The 25,167-nt window shown below is 36.6% G+C and overlaps 1 protein-coding gene across 1 annotated transcript; it reads right to left on the bottom strand.

Moving 5' to 3' along the window:
- Positions 1-16: 16 nt before the first annotated feature.
- TMEM41B (transmembrane protein 41B) lies at positions 17-24,610 on the bottom strand. The gene is made up of 8 exons (XM_045803873.2): positions 24,484-24,610; positions 24,239-24,361; positions 14,080-14,197; positions 11,697-11,825; positions 6,182-6,275; positions 5,437-5,541; positions 4,138-4,276; positions 17-2,402 (listed from the first exon to the last, which is right to left on the bottom strand). The coding sequence occupies exons 2-8, from the start codon at positions 24,357-24,359 to the stop codon at positions 2,233-2,235; spliced, it is 876 nt and encodes a 291-aa protein (XP_045659829.1). The 5' UTR covers positions 24,360-24,361; positions 24,484-24,610; the 3' UTR covers positions 17-2,232.
- Between the last annotated feature and the right edge of the window lie 557 nt (positions 24,611-25,167).

Genomic DNA, 25,167 nt, shown 5'->3' with positions numbered 1-25,167 from the left:
AATCCCAAGTACTACGTTAAAGTTTCTTCAGTACAATTTATTCTTACTACACTTTAATTTGCATTTATTAAGTATCTTGGAAATATTATACTCAAAGTACTAGAACTCCAGAGAAACGCCATTAACTAAGGCGAACAGTCTCAGTGTGTCAGCTTCCTGGTCAGCCTGCTCGCCTCTCCACTGTACATACTTGCTCTCTGGTGGTTATTACTACGTAATTGTCTTCAAGATGCGGCTGGAGCTTGAATCTACATCCGGTATCAGGCCACGTCTGTAAATCCATGAATACAGGTCACTGACTGCGTTTAGGGTACAGTCAATGATGATGAAACTGAAAAAGACTGGCTATTCTCTTGGGAGAAGAAAACACCCCACCTAAGTGGCAGCTCAGTTTTCTAAGAAACTCAGAAAAGAATCATCAGCAAAGGGAAAGAATCAATGGTAAGTAAAGGGATAATACTCTGAGAATAGCGTATTATTTACTGGAGTAAATAGGCTTCTCCTGCGTCCAAGCTCTTACTTTTATTTTTAAAAGTCTGTTAAAAATGTACTCAATTACATTTTATACAGTAATATTTAGTGAACGTTATCCAAAAAACTTATGTTTTAAGTTCGTTTGTAAAAATAACAAAAGCTGTATCACTCAATTTCTGGTCAATAAGGAAGGAAGAAAAACCTTGCTAGAAATGACAATAAATAATTTCACACAAAAGGCCAGGTGACATAAGAATAGTATATTAATTAATATATTTTCTTTGTATTTACAATAAATCCATTTGTTAATACTGTGATAGAAAAAATAATCAGTCCACATTATGTAGTAGAAACAGGCTTTGAGGATGACCATTCCTCTCACAATAAAAACATACAAGGATTTCTCCCACAGCTAAAGTATTTTTCAACATGACAGTCTTGGGTGAAGGTAAAACTGACAGCACTTTACCTTATAGATCAGCTATGTCCTAGAATCAAGAAATCAAGGGTATTACCAGTAAGCAAGCAGCAAAAGGCTGTTTCATTCTTCTAGGACCATTTAAATATAGTAGTTACCATGTGAGAATTTAATTTTACTTTGAGTTATAAAAGGTAAAAACACTAAACTGGGTAACTGCATTAATCAAAAGCAGTCCCAAACAAAAAAGCCATCAATAAAAATGAAACAAGGCATTCTTATAGTGTATCATGCATAAAAAGGATAATTACATAATACATACTTTCATGACCAGACCAATAAATAAATGAGGTAAATTTTTCAGTTATTGAAACAAACAAACCATATTTAACCACTTAAGTGTTGCGCTGCCACTGCTTCAGTCTCAAAATATAAAGTAATATAATTAATCTATCATCTAAAAACTGCATACTTTGAATATTTGCTTTTCTTTGATCCCCTTCTGAGATAGTAAAGGGAACTGTGTAACAAAATATTATCTGAATATAAATTATCAACACCAATATAATACAATTATCACGTACTCGCCACTTTTATATGCACAGTGGAAATACTGTGAAATCTAGAAAAAAAGATGAAAATAGACCGGCCGGAATTTTAAATTTCAGACTAACCCATGATAATCTAGAACAGGAAAAACAAAAATAAAATTTAGAAAATAGATATAACTTGATATCCTTTCCAAATTCAGTAATCCACCAACATGCAGCTTCTAAACAAATCTATTACCTCAAAGTTAAAAAAAGAAAATGTCTCTTTTGAGCTTTAGTTTTCAAGTTTATGCTCTTAAGGTAGACTAACATTAGCAAGAACTGTAATACCATTTTTAAAAATCTAGAATATTTGCTTTTTTATTTTGTACTTGCTTTCCCTATTTTAGTTATTATTAAGGGATAAGAGAGAAAAATATTAAATTATCAAGTCAAGGGTAAGTATGTATAGCCAGTTCATGAAATATATTAAGTTGAATCAGTTGGATCAAGAATTTCCTACTACGCTGCTACTAAGTATCTGTAGCTACCTTGGAGTAGTAACTTAGAAGGTGTCTATCGTAACTATTGACAGTACTTTTCATAGTATATCAATTTCCATTTCTACTTTCTTCTCTCCATTGCCACTTACATGCATTATTTTAACTGTGTGATAGAAAATTTTATTTTACAAACTCATTTCAATTACTGAAGAGGTGATTTTAACACCTAAACCTGCCAATCCTGAGATGACGATGATAATGATGATGATGATGATGATGATAGGAAAACTAAAACCTAGATGATTTCTCACTCAAATTTCTGCTTTAATTTCTTTTGGAAGATGGCTGGCAGAATAGAAAGAAGAGCCAAAATCATTAGAACGAATACTGAGTTCCAGGAAACAGCTTCCCCTGCTGTTGTAAGCTGGTACAGCGTTGTTCCTGCTTTAATCGCTACAAAAGAGGGAGGTGCGACACCTAAAACAAAAAATAAAAACATAAACAATCATTTTGAAAAATAAGATTTTATAATATACTTTATATTCACAAAAGTATTCAGAACTCATAACAGTACTGATATTATTCGAACACTTTGTTATGTAATATTTTAAATGATTCAAATAAATCCATATTTAAATTTTTAAAAATTAAATTCTGTGTATAAAATTTCTTATAAGAATATACAGATCTCCATTTCGGAAAAATGTAATTTAGTTTAAAGCTCCTCAGGTTTATTTCCATATAAAGAATTAAATCTTTTATAACTACCTCTGAAGGATAATGAATTTAAAAATTCAAGAAAATTTTCCAGAAAATAATTTACATTTATCAGTAACTTTAAAAAAAAAAATGTACTTTGACCCAGCCATTTCAACTGTAGGAAATACTAATGTATATAAGCAAAGATCTAGTCTCAAGGATGTTCATCAATGCATTATAAATAACAAAACTCTGGAAACAATCTAAATGTTCAAGAATAAGATTGAGTAGATTGTCGATCATCCTTGACAGAACATACTTAAAAATGAAGCGGTAGGAGATACTCAGAAAGAGAACGCTACTCAAAACATGAGGAAGAGCAGTTTATACAACAGCATAGGTGGCACAACTACATTTTATTAAAAACCAGAACAAATTGGAAAAATTACTTTAGACCAAGTTGAAGTTAACTAAATCTCTAGGTATTCCACCTGTAAAATAAGGAGATAGGGATAAAAATTCTCTCTTCTGATTCCATGAATGTAACATTATTTTACAAAATCCAAAATTATCCCTGCTAAGATTTTTAAGTTTGTCAATGAATTTTTTTAAAGTAGCAACAAAAAACTGATTTTGATTATTCATTTCAAGACCTAGAAACACTAACTTAAACTTTAACAGATACTCAGTACAAAAGAAATCTGTTCATTTCATTGGTACCTAAACAATTCAAATTAAATTTGATAGAAAACCAGAATACTCTTACTAAAGAACCATCAGAATTCACAAAATATATAAATGAATCTTTACGTCCACTAATTTCAAAATGAAGTGCCAGCTCCTTGAAAGCAAGAACATTTTATCAACCCTTGCTTCTCCTCTCCTGTTGGTAATGCCCATAATAAATACTGATGTAAATAAAAAGAAAAACAGGGGGGCGCCTGGGTGGCACAGCGGTTGAGTGCCTTCGGCTCAGGGCGTGATCCCGGCGTTATGGGATCGAGCCCCACATCAGGCTCCTCCGCTATGAGCCTGCTTCTTCCTCTCCCACTCCCCCTGCTTGTGTTCCCTCTCTCGCTGGCTGTCTCTCTCTCTCTGTCAAATAAATAAATAAAATAAAATCTTTAAAAAAAATAAATAAAAAGAAAAAGAAAAACAGGATCAACTTTCTACTGAACATTAAAGTTCAATAAGGGAGTAAATTATTCAAAATGGGCACCTTGATTTTCTTTTCTCTCCACCAAGGGAGAGGACGGAGTTAAAAAAAGTCCTGCTCAAATCTTTATGATTATAAAAATATCTGATAGAAAGTGCTCTTCTTTAAAAGAAATAACACAAAAATACTTAAATCAACACAACCCAACAAACATTTCTATTTATGTGTGCCAGGCTCTGTGCCCAAGAGTTATATATGGTGCTGGCATGTGTGCAAAGAACACGAAACATAGCCCAGCCGGACACTGTTAGGAATGTACACAACAAGTTCTAACACAGCATGAACCAGAGGCCTTACCTAGAAAAGTGCCAATAAAAAAAACTTTCAATGGCACATTTATCACAGGGGATGTAATATTAATAAACCAATTAGGCAGAAATGGTGTTATTCTCAAAAATATAATGTAGTTAATGAGATGTTCTCTATGACGCTCAACCTGTCATAAGAAAGAAACCAGTTAGGATCAAGATAAGGCCAATACTGAAAATAAGTTGCTTAACATAAAATATTTATTTCAAATTCACATTCTCTGATAGCTCAGAATCTATCCAATAGAAATGATCAAAAAAGGAGCCTGAAAATGAAAATGAACTACTTATACGCTCTTCACCAGAGCTAAATGAGATGAGGTTTTTTAAAATTGTACTTATAGCTTAATGTTATACTACTGAAGATGACTCTGTATCAGCCTATTTAATGCAGCTCAACAATGACACTTTACACCTCAAAGAGCAAAATTAACACTATATATAAGACACACGTCAGGTGACTAATATTTTAATGCCTTTAACTTCCTACAATATAAAGGGCTAGTATAGCACATCACTAAACCTAGCCTCCAATTTAATCTTTATTTTTCTACTATTAGGATATATACTACATGAGTGACTCACTCATTAGATAAATGAGATTGAAAATATATGAAGATATTTACCCAGTTAAATAAAAGCACTGATTATAGTTTATACTTCTAGATCCTGCTTAACAAATAATGATGGTGATTTGCAGCAAAATGCTTAATTTCTCATTTCCTAGTCTGTAAAGCAAAAGGGTAAGGCAGAATGATTTCTACAATTCCTCTGGGATTTAATTAACAGGTTGTTTCTTCTAATTCTTTATAAAAATAAGATTTTCTTAGCAACACTATATCAGACCTTTCTGTGTAGTGGTGCTTATATTTATCATCGCTTGTCTTTGCAGAGATCCTGACTGAAGAGCACAGTCATTTCTACTGATGAAATGTATTCAAGGAGTTGGCTGATACAAGTTTTTCAGTGACCCACTACAGTGTACTGCACCAACACAAAACAGGAGAGGTGTCCAAATACGTGAATGCCTTCACAGACACGCTGACTTCTCTGCTTTGATTGAACTTACTAGGAATGAAGAACTAAAACTACTGTTACAGTACAGAAACTTCATATGTGAAATGATTAACGTTCATTATTTGCCCACCACCTTAATGTACGTCGGTTGGAAGATCATTTTTATTAAAGCCCCGAGTCTGGGTTAATTCATATAGGAATTACACAGTGATACATTGACCTCCCAATTAGCCCAAGAATTACATTACATAACTTAAAAATACATGTTTACCTGTTGTGACCATTTTACTGCTTTCTCTGTTAGGTATTTGTATACAACTGGCCTCCCAACTAAATAGGAGAGCATATAGCAGAATGAGGCACCGAGTCCAGAACACTAGGAAATAACAAGAAGCCATAAGCATTGTGTACTTTTCCGTCTTAGTCACATGGATATACTCACTTAAGGAAAAGCTCAACTAGTATACTTCTTTTGGGTTTAGGGGAGGATACTCTGCATGACATCTCCTATTCAGAGAACAGGAACCCATTTGATCTAGTCCTTCCTCAGACCAAATTATGATTAAGATGAGACCAGCTAAAACTAACTGGCATTTGTGATTAAACTTAGTGACCGCATCAAATAGTTAAGGATAGCATCTAGTCTAAGTATAAAACTTAAAGAGCCAATCCTTTTTCAATTGCTATGCCTAAAAATACCACCCCCAGCGCTGGACTTAACTCATCGTGCCCACCAACACTCTTGGGACTATTTGAATTACAAAACACAGTAAGAAGGAAAGGCTAAAACAGAACCTATAAATGCAATTAAGTCTGTGATGTCCCTGTTCTAAGAAAAAGACAAACTATAACAACCTGCTGATGCAAGGACTTAAAAGATACTTTAACATTAATCACCTCTTAAAACTAATGAGTTTATGCTTACATAGACTGGTGGGACTAGATGCCATCCTTCTCGCTCATCATTCTATCAAAAGCTACTTTTCTAGTCTCCCAAATTCATTTTATATACTTACCAAACAAACAAGAAATAAGGCTAGTGGAAAGGGATAAAGAAACCCTGAGAGTATACTGAGAAATATAGAGCCCGGAATAGCAAATGTTTGCAAGCTGTTAACTTCTAAGTTAAGGATTAAAACATAATAAAATGGAATTTTTAACAGACAAATCAAACATTTCAGAAAAATTATCAATATAGAAGTTATTATAAGATTACATCCATAACTCAGTACTAATAAAGTAAAATTATATCTAAAAGTTTAAAAAAACCTACAACCCAGTTATAATGCCTTTAACTCTAAACCGACCATTTGCTAACATTATCATAAATACAATGCTAATAAGAGTGTGTTACTGAAAGAAAAACCAAGACAAATATCCAACATGTACCAGATAAAGAACTGGGCACTTTGGCAAAAGAAAAGAACAAAAGAAAAAAAAAATAGAACAAAGAAGGTCTTCAGTAATCTTATAAATACACTTCTCTAATGCACTGCATTTACTACTAAATGTGTTCAGGAAACATGATTTCCGTGGAAAACTAGGTATATATAGGGTATAAAAATTACTTGTTCCTAATTTAACTTACAAATATTTACCTCAGTTCACTACTCATTTAAAAAAGAATAGGGGTTACAAAATATAATAAAAATCAAAAACCTTATTTTTGGAACAGAACTATGCTTTTTACTACTTTCCTCTTGTTCCCAGTGTTGGTGTGGAGCCCCCTCCCCCTTTAAAAAACCCCTAACATGATTTACTTACAAGTCAGTCAGAGTGAGTGAATTCCCTCAACATCTACCCTTCCTTTAAAACGTCTATCTTCACTCATTCTCCCATTTTTTCCCCTCTAGTTCCCACTTTATTCATGTTTTCATCTAATCTCCTCTTTCTCCTTCCTGGCTTCTTTCATTCTCAGCTTCTTGCTCTTTCCGAGGATCCCTCCTGTAGAAAACCACTCCGCTGCCTATGAACTCAAGCAAACCTAGGCTTTCCTTGACCGAGGTATTCTATCCGGCCACTGCGTCTCATCTTCACTTCCTCACAGAAGATTCTTTCCCTGCCCCCTTGCAACCTGACTTACCCACCCAGTACTCTACCTACTGACACTTTCTCCTGGCCCAAAATAACGACTTTTTCCTATTTCTTTTTTCATTCTGATTTAATTGGTTTTAAAATTACGTTATTTACCTGGTTCTAAAGTCAAATCTAAGCAATGAAGTACGTCTAGAGAAGTTTCACCTCCATCCCTGTATCATCCCTCTCCCCATAGGTAAACACTGTTATTGGCTTTTAAAGATATCCTTCCTTTTCAAAAGAGGATAACAAAATATCTGCATGTGTCTGGGTGTACTCATATAGATAAAACACAGCATACTGACTTACTATTCTGCCCCTGCTCTTTTCATTTAACAACATAGCCTGGAGATAATAATGCCTTAACAGCAGAGAGAGACATTTCTCATTCTTTTAATAGCCAGAGTCCACTCCAGTGTTTAGATTTACCATGGCTTATTCAACCAGTCCCCTACTGACTGACATTGGGTATGGATACTTCTATTTGAATATTTAAAATTCTGCATGTCCTAAATAAAAGTAAATATTATCTTCCTTTCCCAACCTAAATATGGTCCTCTACCTATTCTCTTTTTCTCAAAAGGCCAAAAATACAAAGCCAAAGAAAGGTAATCAGCAAGAACAAAACTGGCAAAATATTGGTAACTACTGAAGCTGGGTGATGGGTACACAGAAGTTCATTATATATGATTTTCTCTACTTTTGTGTATGTTTAAAATTTTCCATAATAAAAGAAACTTTTCTAAGTTACTCAAAGATTTTAGCCTTAGGGAAACAAACAAAAAAGAGATGATAGTGACACTTTTAATGTCATCCACAGCTCAAAAGCCCTCAATGACTACGCAATACCAGCTAAATAGTCTAAATTCCATAGCCCAGTGACTCAAAGTCCTCTACAGACTGAGTGCATTGTCTAGCCTATCCCCCTAAACTTATTTCTCTATCCTCCCCTTCACGTACCCTGAACTCCAACTAAACTGGACGCCCAATCACTTCTTAACCATGCGCTATGCTTGGCAAGCTCTGCTCTAGACTTGCTCCGACTAGAATGAGACTGTGCCACGTCTCTATCCATAATTCCCTCTTACTCCAGTAGTTGTCCTGCTTTTGAGCTGTCAAAACACTAGATCTGTACTTAGTATATAATTAATAATTAAAAACACTGGCTAAATAAATGAATGAATAAAATAAGTAATTATAATGTAAAAAGTCATTTATATTCATGAGTTTGAAGTTAGAGAATACCAATGAAGGTACTAGTACTCCACTGCTGAATATGGTGGCCACTAGCCACATGTAGCCATGGAGACACTGAAATGTCCCTAGTCTGAGTTAAGATGTGCCAGGAGTATAAAATACACACATTTCAAAGATTTAATATGAAAAATAGAATGTAAAATATCTCAATTTTTATGCTGATTACATGTTGAAATGATAACATTTTGATATATTGGTTCAAGCAAAATGTATTATTTAAACTGATTTCAGATGGGGCACCTGGGTGGCTCAGCTGGTTAACTGTCGGACTCTTGACTTCCGGCTCAGGTCACTATCTCAGGGTTGTGAGATCGAGCCCCGTGTGGGGCTCCAGACTGGGCATGGAGCCTGCTTGATTCTTTCTCTTCCTCTCTCTCTAACCCTTCCTACCTCTTTTAAAAAAAAAAAAAAAAAAAAAGGAAAAAAAAGGCAAAAGAAAAAGAAATTGATTTCCAGTGGCCTTTTATTGTTTTGTTTTTTTTTTTACTTTTTCTAATGTGCCAACTTGAAAATTTTTAAATTACATGTGGTTCACATTGTATTTCTATTAATCAGCACTATATAGTTAAAAGTCCTAAGATAGAGTCTTTCTCTTTGGTTCACTGAGTTTAAAAAAGTACCTTTTTAATACAGAGCTTAAGATTCAAAAGTGAAAACAGAAAATTATGACAACATGGATTTGACAAATTATGTTATAAAAATCTAAAATGAGGTGTGAAAAAATTAAATTACTTATCAAGGCAACAGTTACAATATGCAATAAAACCTGAATTGACAATATTAATCAATATTTAAAATTTAAAACTTTAAACCAAATGTATTTTATAATAATAAAGCCATTCTTATACTTTCAATTCACTTTCTACAGGGCAGTTTATTCATTTCTATTATTTTGCATATGAATATTAAGACAACTAGGCTATAATATTATTACTCCATAGACTGTCAAGATTCATTTATGGTAACTGGTTGATTGACCTCATGCGCGGGCATGCCCTTGACCCTCAGCCATGTATCCCTCCCAAAGCTGAGAGGCAAAATAGGGCAAAACAAGATGACTTTCCAAAGTAAACAGAAACTATATGCCTTGTTCACAAAAACTTTATAAAAGTCAAACGAAAAAAATGAAACACGTTTTTACCTTACCTGGGGAAAATATTTTAATTTATGGTTAAAGTCTATAAAGGCAAAATAACTTGTAAGTCTAACACTATGGTTTTCCCAGATAGGTTCTAAAACAGAATTAGTAGGAAAAGGCGGCAGTTATGGATTTCTTAAAACAGTTTATATACTATTAAATTACAAAGTAAAGATAAGTGCATAATAATTCTCTAAATTTTCCCTAAATTTGAATTTTTCTCATAATAAATAAATAATGACAAAGTGCCTACATACAGCACACTACCTAAATAAAAATGTATTCTCACTAGACGGGTAAAGGAGTAATGTTTATATCATCAGCAGAAGATTTTGTAAAATGTACCTGTAATAAACTGCTTATGCTGGGAATAACTGGCCCAGAGTGCTTAAGTATATACTAAAAACATTTGTATAAGGAGGCAAGTATAGAAACATACATGTTAAATATGTAGCATCTAATCTAAAAAATATCAAAGAAAAGAAAATGCTACTGAATTTTAGGAGAAAAAGTTTTAGTTGAGAAGTCCAATTACCAAAAGCAATTCAGGAAATAGAAGAAGTCAAAATGGAAATAGTTTGAGAGAAAAAAGAAAAAAAAATAGTTTGAGAGAATTAACAACATAACTAATTTAACTTTTAAAAATAAATGCTGGTTGGGGGTGGTGCCTGGGTGGCTCAGTCGGTTAAACCTCTGACTCTTGATTTCAGCTCAGGTCTTGATCTCAGACCGCTGAGCCTGGCTCCAAGCTCAGCAGGGAGTCTCCTTAAGATTCTCTGCCTCCAAGCGCCTGGGTGGCACAACGGTTAAGCGTCTGCCTTCGGCTCAGGGCATGATCCTGGCGTTATGGGATCGAGCCCCACATCAGGCTCCTCCGCTATGAGCCTGCTTCTTCCTCTCCCACTCCCCCTGCTTGTGTTCCCTTTCTCGCTGGCTGTCTCTATATCTGTCGAATAAATAAATAAAATCTTTAACAACAAAAAAAAAAAGATTCTCTGCCTCTCTTCCTCTGTCCTCCCCCTCAGGAGGGCACTCTCTCTCTCTCTCAAATAAATAGATAAATCTTAAACAAAAATAAAAATGGTGGTTTAAAAGGGATAATGACACCTTTACAAAATCAAGAGATAATGTTTGTTTTTTTTTTTATTTTATTTATTTATCTGACAGAGAGTACACAAGCAGAAGGAGTGGCAGAGGGAGAGGAAGAAGCAGGCTCCCCGCTGAGCAGGGAGCCCAATGTGGGGCTGATCACAGAACCCTGGATCATGACCTGAGCTGAAGGCAGACACTTAACGAACTAAGCCACCAAGGCACCCTGATGTCTTTCATTAACTGAGAAGATTTGAAAATAGGTTGGATTAAAATAAAAAATACAAAAAAATCAGATTAAAGTTAAAGCCCATAAATTAGAAGACTAATCACCAGGAGTATAAGCCATCTGAAAGTATGTAGGAAGAATAAAGTTATTTTCCTGACTAGTTAGTACAACATATATTTTATAAAACAAAGAAATACATACCAATAATTATTTTAAAATTTCATATCCTTTGAATTGACTAATTATTTTCTTAGGATCTTTTTATAAAGAAACCATTAAAAGGAAGAAAAAAATCATGAACATAAGATTCATAACATGACATGTAGAAAAATAAAAAATTAAATACAAATTATATCTTCAAACCTAAGGGAATATTTTTTTAAATTATGCTGTGGTGACTATTAATTCAAAATAACTAAACTGAATTAAAATAAGAAATTAATACAATCATAAATTAAATAGATAAATAAAATAATTATCTTGAATAATACAGAGGAAAGGAAAATGTTTATGATAAGTGAAATACGCAGAATACAAAAGAACTGGTAATAAATATTCAGAAATAATAACTGAGTTGAGGAGATAGGTTTAAAGTGAGAATTTTTTCCACTTTAATTTTTCTATATTTTACTAAATATTACACTGCATTAACAATTTTTTTAAAAAGTTATGCATAACAGAACTTTTAAAACTTCTTTCTTGAATAAAACTAGAAAAACTTTTTTTTTAAGTAAAAGGATACAAAATATATGTAGCAAAATAAGCTACAAGTACTTGTACATAAAAGGTGTCCTTATATTTGGATAAAACTTTTCCTAGAGCCTTGGCATCATCCATATCTCTGGGAACCTTCATATTCACTCTTTCTTCTCTAAAGAAATAAAATTAAAGTGAAAAATTTTAAAGCAGAAATTTGCCAAGATAATTAATATCAAAATCAAAGCTCAAAACATGAAGTTTTATCCAAAATGATTTGATGCCTTGATCTGTAATATATTAACCATAAATTCGTAAGTTTTAAGTTCAAATGTCTACAAATTATTTGTTTTCAATGCTTTATTATGATTTCATGAGACATGTAATCTATATACAAAAGTTCAGGATGACACAAACTAAATCAGGTTAAAAGCATTTGCTCCAACGCTGCTATAAATTTTGAATTAAGAAGTGAACTACTGATATTAGCATATTTAAAACATATTTAACATCATTTTGGGTAATCCTCATGATAACCCTAGGTCAATAATTAAATACAACTAAAATTAAGTAAAAATTTTGGTGAATTTACAGTTCACATCTTTTCTGGAATATCCCAGCTCAAAATTCAGATAAAAACTGAAACATCTTTCCTTTTCTATTAATTTTACTTTATATTTGGTGCCTTCTTTGGAACTGAATGATTTCTTACTTATAAAAGCCTCAAATAATTACCTTTGTGTTTAATGTATATTGTGCCCATTTATTTACATGATAAAATTTAACTGATCTTGCAGAACAATGACAGACCGCTACCTAAGTTCTATAAAATTGGCAGGTAAACTAAATGTATTTTCTCATTTATAAATTTAAGAGATAAAAAATTCATTATAGGAGTGTGCACATACGTATACATCCGCATACGCACACAGAAATAAGCAGAACATAACAGGCTTATAATAGCATGCTTATATACAAGTCATGTTATCATTCTTAGAGCAGACTGGGAGCAAAGATAACCTCAATCTACACTCTATATTCTTGCCTTCTTCCAGTCAGCTCTTACTTCCTCCTCCTTGACCAAAACCAGAAAGGATTTAAAATTCAATCATACTAATATTAACCTATCAATAGAACATGTTAGCCTCCCAAAGGCATTTACACTGAAGAAATCAAAACACTAAAACAAAAATAAGTTTAACTATAAAATTTCAAGCATAAGGAATTGTTAAAGAAAAGAATTTAGAAGAAAACAGGAACTTCCAAACACCCTGAAATCACATTTCACAGTTATCCGTTACTGCACCGTCTGGCCCTGGTTGAAAGTCTAACTACATTTTAGTAGTCCTTTATGTAATTTAGGATTACACAAGGGTGGTATTACTGTTTAAACAGCTCTGGGATATTTTGCCTTCTTAAAGTGTGTTTCATTTCAGGTCCTTAAATTCAAAAACCTCTGAAAACCAAAAGTTCTTCATACTCTGTCAGCAAAAGTTGACCCACACTTATATAATTATTCATATAATCTTTTATGATGCCCGTTTCTCTGCAAAAATATTACTGTATTTGATTATGGGATGCTGCCCCAGATCCTGCTGGAGGTACTACATAATATACAGTATTTTATTCCATGTAGTCTTTCCAAAATGGAAAAAAATATTCTGAAACACGTTTCACCCCCAAGGTTTTGACTAAGAAATTTTGGATGTATTGTATATAAGATACACGAGGTTTATACAAAATCCATTTCACTGTGAAAACTACCTATTCAGACCATATCATTTTCATAAAATGGGGAAAAGAAAAAGAGCTAGGAGAGGGAGAGTGGGGAGGTGGAAATGGATGAACAGAAGCCGAAAGAACTTGATCACAAAAAGGAAGTGAGGAAAAAATGGATGGAAAGGGGGGAGGAGGCAGAGAAGAAGAGCGTCAATGTTTTTCAAACCGCAGGTCAATATCTTTCATGAATTTTAAAATAAGTTTGCTTCGTCACTACTGGCATTAAAAAAATAAACAGAATAATTTAGAAAATATCAGAGACCATGACCTGTTCCATGAAACTTTAACCTAATTTTATATGTACAGATGTATGCAAGTGAGCAGGGGAAAAGGGACAGGCACAAGCATGCAGGATCATGATATAAAAACATTATTTCTTAATGTGGCTATATATATTTTTTTAATTTTGAAAGCCATTAGAAAGATGAGGCTTTAACTAGAGGAGCAGTGCTAGGAAAACCCTGCATAGAAAATCAAGAGGCATATTTGGAAAGGAGTGTTTAAATAACAGTTAATATGGACTTGCTACAAACCATGAGAGCTGATATACAATCACCATGACAGTTCTGCTGCTTAACATTAATTTAACGTTTAATCCATTTTTATCTATAAATGTCTAGGCATTTTTCAGTTTCTTTCTGTATACTTACTCACTAAGCTGAGGAAAATTTTTATATACCAAAAACATAACAAAAGCTGCAGATAAGAAAATGGACACCAATATAAGAAGTGACATTCTTGCTGACCCAGCTTCTGCACAGGCTTTTTCTGAAAGGGGAAAAAAAAAAGGCTATAATTAAGATAAATATTTTAAAAAGATAGTATTCCAAGTCGGCAAATAATTTCCTTAAAGTTTTTCCTCCCCCAAAAAACTATTCACACTTTTGTCCAAAACACTGTTTTAACATAAAATTTTAACTACTATTGTATTTGACATTAACCAGGCATACTACTTTTGGGGGATAGATCCATTTCAGAAGCACGAAAAAAGCAGAACACCAGAATTTGTAGCATTGATTTGTTAATAAACCAAAGGGGAAAGGGGGCATTGCTCTAAATACTATCACTGACTTTCAAATTTGTTTACTTATATTGGGAGCTAACAGCATAGACAGAATGGCCTCTTAGGAAAAATGAGGTAATTTGGCAATTACTTCAACTGTCGTAAGAACTCAGAGATTGACTAATACAACTGGTCAACGTTATACTTTTTTTTTTTAAAGACTTCAGAATATAGTTGAGTCTCAAATGTTTTCGGTGACTCTCTGAGACCCCAAGAATGGCAAAATTTGTTGACATTCCCTCACAAGGTAATCTTAGCGTTATCTAAAAAATTATATGCAGGGGCGCCTGGGTGGCTCAGTCGTTAAGCCTCTGGCTTTGGCTCAGGCATGATCCCAGCGTTCTGGGATCGAGCCCCGCATTGGGCTCCCTGCTAGGCGGGAAGCCTGCTTTTCCCTCTCCCACTCCCCCTGCTGTGTTCCCTCTCTCACTGCCTCTCTCTCTGTCAAATAAATAAATAAAATCTTTTAAAAATAAAATAAAAATAAAAAATTTTATGCAAGATAAGAGTATGGAATGAAATCCAGGAGACAGCAAGCAGAAGAACAAGCAAGGCTGTTTTTACCAGGACGCGGTCAATAGTGGGGAGGCTAAGATACCTTAGTAGTGCTCACTGGGGAAAAGGTAGAAGTGGGTGGCTCAAGTTTTATTGCCTATACTTGCCATTATCCCGTGTATATACTGATAACACTCAGAGGATTAAAAAAATATATGTATACTATAATAAGAATTATTTTTAGTTCTCTCAGAACTAAATGGATGGATCTACCACTATGCCCGTCCCCTAACTACCGTCTGTGTTAACTTTCACACACACTTTCATTTATAAAAGTGTATTAGACAGGTGTCACTGCCTGTTCTACTAACACCCTCTTTCTCTGGGAAACTTTTCCATGTTCCCCTTCCCCCCAAAGGGGCTAATCTCATTGGCCCTATTACAGTGTGATTCCAACCCTCTACCCTCCCAAACACAGAAGGCTAACTTGCCCAAGGTTGGACACCTGAGGCAAACAGAAACACTTCGTTATTGACTGACCAAATTTTCTCTTGAAAATTTGAACTAAAACAAAGAGATGCTGTTGTCAAGAAGTGGTAGGTCTTGAGGCTGAAAGGTCAAGCAGTGAAAGCCACAGATAACAACATGGCAAGCCAAAGACATGTACCAGAAAATGTAAGAGGGGAGACTGAAACAAAAACCCGGAGAGCCAAAATGGGAGCTATAGCTAACCTACTCATTGATGTCTAAGTTTCTCACTTCCCTTGAAGCCTGGCTATATTTCATTTCTTGCTCATGGGTGCCGGTCTCTTATATATTTTTTTCTAAACTCTCTTTTTTATTGGTGCTGGTTTAAACTTATTTCTGCTCCTTTCAACCAAAAAGCATTAATTAAAAGATAAATTTCATTTTATCCCTTGTCTCATTATGGTAGTTTTATATATTTTACAACTGAATTAGTAAAATTTTGCTCAGTTCTGTGTTGAACATGGAGCAACAGAAACCATCTAGCTCCGTGCTAGTCAAGGTGTACTGTGTGGACAGATGCTTAACTGATTAAGCCACCCAGGCATCCTCAAAAATGTAGTTTTAAATAGAAAATCTACTAAAACACAAACTTTTCACAAAGCTAAAATGTTATTTTCCTACTTTATTAAAAAAAGAAGTAATCTACTGGAAAAAGAGTAAGAGTAATACATAAACACTGAGGTTTTGGGCATAGTTTTCTATGGCCGGACATCAAAGCAAAGCCATGTTAACACATATACAGTCTGCACAATTTTTCCAGAGGTCTGCTACTTCTTAAAGGCATGCTCCTTTTAAATCTACCTCAAATTAACTTGCTCAGCCTTCACTTTTCACTCACTTCCCTGCTTGAATCAAGTCCAGAGTACAAAAAGGACGGATAATTTAATATTATGGGCATCTTTTCAACTCTTCAAAATCACTGCTTTTTTGTTCTTCATCTGGAAGATATTTGTGGACACAAGACTTACTGCTAAGAATAAATGGCTGATTCCCCACCCCCACTGCCCCACCCCTCTCTTGATACTTTCCTTTAGGGTTTCTACTCTGCAAGGTATGCACTCAAACGTGGAGTTGCTTAGGACTATCTGCTGAGCATCTATTATGTACAAAATGTTTTGCTCAATCTCTGCTTTTAAGAAGCTGATACTACCATTAGCTAGATTCCCAAAGAATGGCACAAAGGGGTTTTGAGTATAGAACAGCAAGATTACTGGGCTGGAGTAATGGAGACAAGATTCACAGAGCAGGTAGAAATTTGGTTGAAGACTGAAAGACGAGAACAGTTTACAGCCTTCTAACCCATACTGTAGCTAAATATATTTTTTAAGATTTCAACAGGTTATATCATTCTTTTGAATTAAGAATTAGGGGTGCCTGGCTGGCTAAGTTGGTAGAACGTGCAACTCTTGATCTCAGGGTTGTGAGTTTGAGCCCCACATTGGGTGTAGAGATTACCTAAAAATAAAATCTTTAAGAAAAATTAAATAAGACATTTCGCATGTTAGGGGCGCCTGGGTGGTGCAGTCATTAAGTGTCTGCCTTCGGCTCAGGGCGTGATCCCAACATTCTGGGATCGAGCCCCACATCAGGCTTCTCTGCTAGGAGCCTGCTTCTCCCTCTCCCACTCCCCCTGCTTGTGTTCCCTCACTCGTTGGCTGTTTCTCTCTGTCAAAGAAATAATAAAATCTTAAAAAAAAAAAAAAAAGACATTTCACATGTTAGCTCTAAAATTAAACGATAATATTTTCCTTCCCATTATTAATTTGCCAGTCCTAAGTAAGCAGTCACAGGGAAGAAAGGTGTCAGGTAACACTTACCTGGACTACAGAATACCACCCTGAGTGTTCCCTGGGTACACATTTCTCTGACTGCTACTTGTTGTCTTACAGTTGGATGAGGAAATATACAGACATTTGAATAAAATTAACCGCCAGGTTTAACCTGATACCTATTTCCTACACTCTTTAAAATTAGGCAAACATTTTCAAGCATTGTATTCAACAGTAACACAGAAAACAACGGATAAAAATGCAAAAAACAAAGCGACTTTCAATATTGAAGCTCTCCTTTCTTTCACACTAACTGGTAACTAGGGGTTGTTAGCTATTATGAGTCAACACTTTTTCTTGAGTATAATTTTATTAAGTCCAGAGACTAGCATGTAATATTGATTTAGAGTTCTAAACAGATAAGAGTTGAAAATCTTGTTTTAGTGGTAATTCTACATCTAAATGTATGGCATGCATATTTATAATGTGCTTCCTTCTGATTACATTAGATGTGTGTCATTTAGCATTTAGAGCTATACCCACAACAGTACTTTGTATATTCATTAACCTTCAAATCTTCCATCATAGTAATTCCCAATCTGAATTATCCCATTATCTGCTTTCCAACCTCCTCCCAGGCCAAAGGTACTGTTAGAGAAAGTCAAGATTATGTTCTCTTGGCCTACAGGTTCATATGTTTTTCTACCTTCAATTAAAGTTATCACTGGCAAATAATAATCCTTTCACAGCACTCTCTAAAAGGGCTATTTCAAGTCTCTTCAAGCCTTTAATTCTATCTTCGTCTATTCTCAATGACACTGCCTCCACACTTTAGTGAGCTCCCTAATCTCTACCTCAAGATCTGTTCCCCAAATTATCTTCCCTTTGCCCCTTATCTTTGCATTCAATGCTAACACACTTCCTTTCAGATTTTGCTCCAAGAATTGTCTCTTCTCCATTCACCCTGTATCTTCAATTCTTCCTCCCAAGAGCAACTTTTCTCTAACTCCTAATATGCATCTATCCTTTCTGAAAAATCATAACCTTAATGGCCCTACAGTAGTTCCCTATTTCTCTTATTATTTTCATATCAAAACCTTTTGAAAAGCAAAAATCTTCCTAAATCTGCACAATCTTAGGAATGACTCTTACTGGTCATCAGGTCTACTAGTTCTCAACATTTTCTGAACCTACTTGATCCTACCATGAAGAAGCAAAAGACCCATCTCATTACCGGGACTCTAACAAGTTTTCATGGTCACAAGAATCTACTACAACATTTTTGGAAGTAAATTTTATTTCAAAGGCTTTAGAAATTTTTTACTATTAAAAATAAAAATGGTAGCAGTATCATCAAGTATAAAGTCAAACAACTAAGATAACCATAAAATACAAATAATTAACTATTAAGAACACACACACAGAGAAAGCATGTTTGTAGGTAGAAGAAACACCACTGCCAATTTTGTATAAATGCTCATTCTCTAAGGCTGATACCCTACAACTGTGCTGCCATTCAATCCACACACCCTCACTCTCATCTAACCACTTTTATATGCTTCCCCCCTCCATTCACTGAAGACTGCGATCAAACTTATACTAAACTTCATAACCCTAAAAGATTCATCATCCATGTAGATGATCCACCCAGCCTCAAAATTCTTAGACCTTCATTTCTATTCAACTTTAGCCACCAACTTCCAATGATAAACTAAGTTCTCACATCCCGTGAGACTGCTCTACCTTGGACGTTTTAAATTCCAATATGCCATTCCTTGATCACCTCTATTCTTTCCTGAGCTTACGCCCTCCATTTTCTCCCTTCTGCTGGGCTCCTCACTTTTCTTCTTTCCATACCCAGCCTGTATTCTACGGTGTGTCATCTGAAACAGCACCTTTGATTAGAATCCTTACTCTTTTCTTATATCTAATCAAACCCAGTATCAGTGCTACAAGTGCACCTTCTTCACTGAGATGGTTGAGCGCAAACAGAGAAAAACCATGAGTGACCCATCATAGTGATCTATGTCTTTGGGAAAAGTGACTTAGCCTCATTCCTACTCCCATTTTTTTAGGTGTCAGACATGAATCAGGTTGAGCCAATTTGATATCAGTGATAGGTTCAAGGACAAGCATCAAATGAGACAGTCTACTCAGAATGAATATCTAGACTTCTACTGGTAATCCTAGGAAAAAGATTCTCAAAGTTATCAAGCAAGCATTTAACTTACCTGGACCTTCAAGAGAAATCAACCTTAAGGTAAAGTTGACATTAAAGATATGAAAGAAATCAGATCCTGATGATATCACTGGGCCACTGGTTCCAGACTGAAGCCAGTGAATCCCACTTAATCTCTCAATTTTTTAGTTATATAAATCAATCAACTTCCTCTCAGCAAGGGTTTCAATTGTATTTTCTATTGATGATAAGCACAAGAATCCTGATACATGATATTTGGGTTGAGACTGGCACCAACAAATTATACTAATACCTTGGTTGATGTCTAGTTACCAATTTTAGTCTTAGTTCCCACTTATCAGTAAGAGCTTCCTTCTTCCTCTAAGCCAGTATCTTGCTCATATCAGATGCTCAGAGTATTTATTGAACCAAATGAGCAAGGAAGGATCTAGAACAGGCATCTGAAAGGGGTTTATTATCCAAGTTTGAACAATGTTGTCTTCTAAAAGCAGTAAAACCAACTTCAAGATGTTTCTCAAACATTTTTGGCTGCAACCAAAATAAGCGCCTTTATATCATGATCTGGTACACGCAAAATCTATGAAACTAAAAAATAAAATTCAAAGAACACTTATGCCCTACTACATGCAAAGCATTATATTTTCTCTTACATTTTTAAAAATGTCTCATCATTACCCATCAAACGGATTTCACACTGCTCACAAGGATGATGAACTATATATATTGAAAAACACGGTCCTACAAGTTCTCTTTTTTTTTTTAAGTTTATTTATTTTTAGTAATCTCTATACCCAATGTAGGGTTCAAACTCATGACCCCAAGATCAAGAGTCGCATGCTCTCCTGACTGAGCCAGCAAAGCACCCGGTTCTTTTAAATCAAAATGGGAAACTTCTATGACTTGGCTAGTAAACAGATCAGCCAGGACAAATAACACAGAAGAAAATAAATACCCTGGTCCAGGCACCCTTGCAGATAGATTAGATCAAGAGCCTCTTAAGTGCTTCTACTCTTGTCTTGTTTCTTGCCCTTTCTCATCATCCAAGAATTAGACTTTCAGTGTTATTGCCTTGCTCAAGTCTTCACAGTGGTCCTCAGTCTATAAGGCTAAGATGTGAGACCAGAGACTACAGTCATGGCAAAGGACCCACTAAATGTACCAAACACTGCATGTAGCATGTAAAATATTTCAAACATACACACAATGACAACTATTTGTAAAAGTTAGGTAGGTGTGTCAGTTAAAAAAATACAAATTCATTTAAAGTGCCACGGAATTTATAGGAACATTCTATTACTATGTATTTCTCAATCAAGAGTTACTAAATTTTTTTTAAAAGATTTTATTTATTTATTTATCAGAGAGAGAGAGCGATCACACAAGCAGGGGGAGCAGCAGGAAGAAGGAGAGGCACATCTATGGAACATAAGAACTAAGATGATCAGTAGGGGAAGAAAGGGATAAAGAAAGGGGGGTAATCAGAAGGGGGAATGAAACATGAGAGACTATGGACTATGAGAAACAAACTGAGGGCCTCAGAGGGGAGGGGGGTGGGGGAATGGGATAGACCGGTGATGGGTAGTAAGGAGGGCACGTATTGCATGGTGCACTGGGTGTTATACGCAACTAATGAATCATCAAGCCTTACATCGGAAACCGGGGATGTACTGTATGGTGACTAACATAATATAATAAAAAATCATTAAAAAAAAAAAAAAGAAGGAGAGGCAGACTTCCCACTGAGCAAGGAGTCCCATGCAGGACTCAATCCCAAGGTCCTGGGATCATGACCAGAGTCAAAGGCAGACACTTAACCAACTGAGACACCCAGACATCCCTGCAGTTACTAAATTTTTATCTCTTCTCCAAAAGGTGTAATTTTTTTGAAAGCCAAGCTAAATACCACCTGTAATTAACAAAAATTGTTTATCATAATTTGGAATACTGGTTGCTAAGTAGTTACTAATGACATCACATCAACAGCTGATTACCACAAGTAACCAAGCCCCATCATGTAAGGGATCTATGAAATCTTTTGCCCAGAAAACGAATTCCTAACACTAATTAAAGAGAGACAAAGACAGAAACAGAGAGGCAGAGAAGAAAAACACTGGGAATTCCTAATTAACAGGATGGATCAAAAAAGTTCCTCTGCATAGCACTTAAATCCCTCTGTACCGACACCATTTTGATCATGGTCAACCTCATCTCCTACGAAACAGAAATCCTCCACTCCCAACAAATTTATCTCTTTACTGACATAAAGATTGGCACTAAACTTCCAGCTTAATGTTTCCCCCAGCCAGAATCCCCTCACCCTCTCTCTAACAATCCAAACCCTACTGCTCCATGAAGGCATGCCGTCACATCTCCCTCTATCTTCCAATAGATCTGTAGTCCACAGAAGTCATTTGACAGGGGCAACTGGGTGGCTCAGTCAGCTGAGCACCCAGCTCTTGGTTTCAGCTCAGGTCACGGTCTCAGGGTGGTGGGATTGAGCCCCGTGTGGGGCTCGACGCTCAGCAAGGAGTCAGCTTGGGATTGTCTCTCTCCCTCTGCCTCCCCATTCCCACTCCCACACACTCTATTTCTCTCTCATAAATAAAAAATTTTCTTTAAAAAAACAATGGCACAGTCGGTTAAGCATCAGACTCTTGGTTTCGACTCAGGTCTTGAACTCAGGTCATAAGATCAAGTCCCACATCTGGCTCTCTGTGGAGTCCGCTTGACTCTCTCTCCCTCTGCCCCTCCCTGCCACGCTCTCTCAAGTAAATAAATCTTTAAAAAGTAATTGTGCTAAAAAAAAAAAAAAAAGTAATTGTGCTGAATGTGTCATCTTAATGATAAAATTGGATAAACAATTATAAACGCACTTTGGAGGTTTCAAGGTTTTATTTTCTGAATAGCTGTAGGTTAAAACAACAACAAAAATCAGTAATAAACAATTGACTGCTATCACAAACCAAATGACAATCTTTAGGGATGCCCTATCTGGAAAATAGTTTTTCTGAAAACCCTTGGATTATTGTCACTCTCCATCGCAGCATCTTTAAAACAACGTTCCTATAATTTAGAGTGGATTTATACCTAGTAAATCCATTTCTGGGTTTCTGAAGTTATTTGGCCCTACTGTCTATAAGATGGAGAAATACCCAAATACATAAAGCTTAAAAAGCCAAATTAGACTGGAGACATTTTACATTATTTGAAAATAAACTACCATTTTCTGCAGGATACTCTTTTTTTTTTTTTTTTTAAGATTTTTATTTATTTATTTATTTGACAGAGAGAGACAGCCATCGAGAGAGGGAACACAAGCAGGGGGAGTGGGAGAGGAAGAAGCAGGCTCCCAGTGGAAAAGCCTGATGCGGGGCTCGATCCCATAACGCGGGGATCATGCCCTGAGCCAAAGGCAGATGCTTCAAGACTGAGCCACCCAGGCGCCCCGCAGGATACTCTTTTTAAAAAATTGATTCTTTTTTTTTTTTTAAGATTTTATTTATTTATTCGACAGAGATAGCCAGAGAGAGAGAGGGAACACAAGCAGGGGGAGTGGGAGAGAAAGAAGCAGGCTCATAGCAGAAGAGCCTGATGTGGGGCTCGATCCCATAACGCCAGGATCACGCCCTGAGCTGAAGGCAGACGCTTAACCGCTGTGCCACCCAGGCGCCCCAATTGATTCTATTTTAAATTTCAGCTGAATGTTAAACATACAATCTTCATATATATAAATATATATTTTTAAGTGTGTAATACTTTATTGTTGATTATACTTACAATGTTGCTAGACAATCTTAAAAGACCCTCTCCTTACCCATCACTGGTGGTGGAACACATCAGTGTAAGCTGAAGACAACTTAATGGACATTTGTTAGGATCTCTTCAAGTTTATGGGCTTTTTAAAAAGCATTTTAAAAGTTTAATCATTTCAGCTGTTGAAAAGCAATGAAAAATTCTATGCCAAGATGGAATTACAGTATTTAGTTTCTAGGTATACTCTCTTTTAAAATAATATTTGAAGTCCTGAAAAATGGCAGAATGGTGTAATGCAAAAAAGCTTGCGAATGAGAGATCTGTTACAATAGCAATTGCTAATATTTATTTAGCCTGCACTTCACATAAGCCATTACAATAAATGCTTTACATCAATTATTTTGTGTAATGCACATGGCGAGCTAAGCAAATACTATTATTACTATCATCTCTGTCACCCCCACTGTACAGTTTAGACACTGAGTTCTGAAAGATAAAAAACCCAAGTCGTAAGTGGTTGAGGAGGGACTCACACCCAAGTGTTCCTGCCACTTGGAAGTCGCACCTGTACAGAGTTAAATCCTTGCTCTTAACTACTACTTGACTAATTTGGCCTTGTGACTTTACGCAAGTTCCATATCCACTCTGGGCCTCAGTTTCCTCATCGGCAAAAATACAGTAGGATTGCTGAAGTTCCTTCCAGTTCTGTCTGGTCAACCTTACACCCTCCCTGAGCTTCAAACAAGCCAGTGTCATTAGCTCTTTTATTGAATTCAACTACACAGCATTTACGACGCACCTCGTAGGTGGTGTCCGGCCTTGTGGTGGCCAGCGGCCCAAGCCAGGTCCCCCACCCTCTCAGCTCCCGCGCCCCTGGGTGCCAGCAGGCCCCCTTCCCCTCGTAAATCCCCGGGGCCAACCGAGGTCCTTTCCACCCCGAAACCCCTTCGGCACACTCCCGCCTCTGGGCCAGCCCCAGCTCTAGTTCCGGTTCTACTCACCCTTCAGGTGGTCTCCGCTGCCCTGCGCCGTGAGACCCCGCGTCCCCGCTGCCCTGTCCCCCACAGGGGTCGTGTGGAGTGCCCCCGTCTGCGATCGTTCGGAGACTCTGCCTTTCGCCATGGCTGCAGCAGGGAAGGTGGAGGAAGACGGGTGATGCCGCCCTCCCTTACCAACAACTCTGCCGCAGGCTCCTTTCAACACCCAGGGGCCACAGCCACAGCCACTTCCGGGGCGACCACCTCACCTGAGACGACCTCAGCCGCGCGAGCAGCGACGCTCGGCTGAAACCTACAGCGCCCACTCGGAGTAGACTCCGCCCCGTACCACCCCCGAGCCTCGCGCGCTCGCGCTCGCCCAGTAACCGCGAGACGTGTCAGGGTCCTGGCCCTCCCCATTCACTGCCCCGCCCCTCTTCGCGACTGCAGGGAGCGTGCGCAGTGGCGGCACCGGAGTCCCTTGCTGTGGCTGGAGGACGCAGGCATCTAATGCGCAGCTTTAATTATCCGGAAGTGCGGTCCGTAAAACTTCAAACCCTTTGTCCCGGCCGCCGGAAGTGCCCGCGAGTGATTAGTTGGCGTTTAGCGGCGAATGCTGATTCAGCTTGCTGACTTCAACGATTCCCCAATCTTCTGTCTTCACCCTGGAGGGTCTAGGTGATGTTCGATCTGAAAATGTAAAATACACAGCCTGAGCCGAACTTACCGAGTTTAAGGAAAGTGAAGGCTCAGAGAGGAGCTATAACCTGTGAAGGTCACAGGGTGGCAGAAATGGGTTTAGAAGTTTTCCCTGTTCATCACCCTGCCGCCCCTCTCTAGTAAACCCAGGTCAATTCGTTTAGCTTTTCCTTTCCTGAGCCCAAACGTGCCGTTTTTGACTGTTAACTTTTTACACTCTGAAATCTCGGAGCAGTGTTTAGCTTACTCATTGG

Source organism: Ursus americanus, chromosome 16, assembly GCF_024610735.1.
Source record: "Ursus americanus isolate L20-20 chromosome 16, mUrsAme1.1.p, whole genome shotgun sequence".
NCBI lineage: Eukaryota > Metazoa > Chordata > Mammalia > Carnivora > Ursidae > Ursus > Ursus americanus.
Note: the sequence above shows the minus strand (reverse complement) of the source record. Positions and strands in the feature narration are given on the sequence as shown.

Excerpts from the sequence above, each read along its gene's own strand:
- TMEM41B (XM_045803873.2), bottom strand. The coding sequence starts at position 24,359 with ATGGCGAAAGGCAGAGTCTCCGAACGATCGCAGACGGGGGCACTCCAC. Across the intron at positions 14,198-24,238 it reads CAGCGGAGACCACCTGAAGG|AAAAAGCCTGTGCAGAAGCT; the intron begins GTGAGTAGAACC and ends TTCCCCTTTCAG. Across the intron at positions 6,276-11,696 it reads TATTTTGCTACATATATTTT|CTTGCAAACATTTGCTATTC; the intron begins GTATCCTTTTAC and ends AGAAGTTAACAG.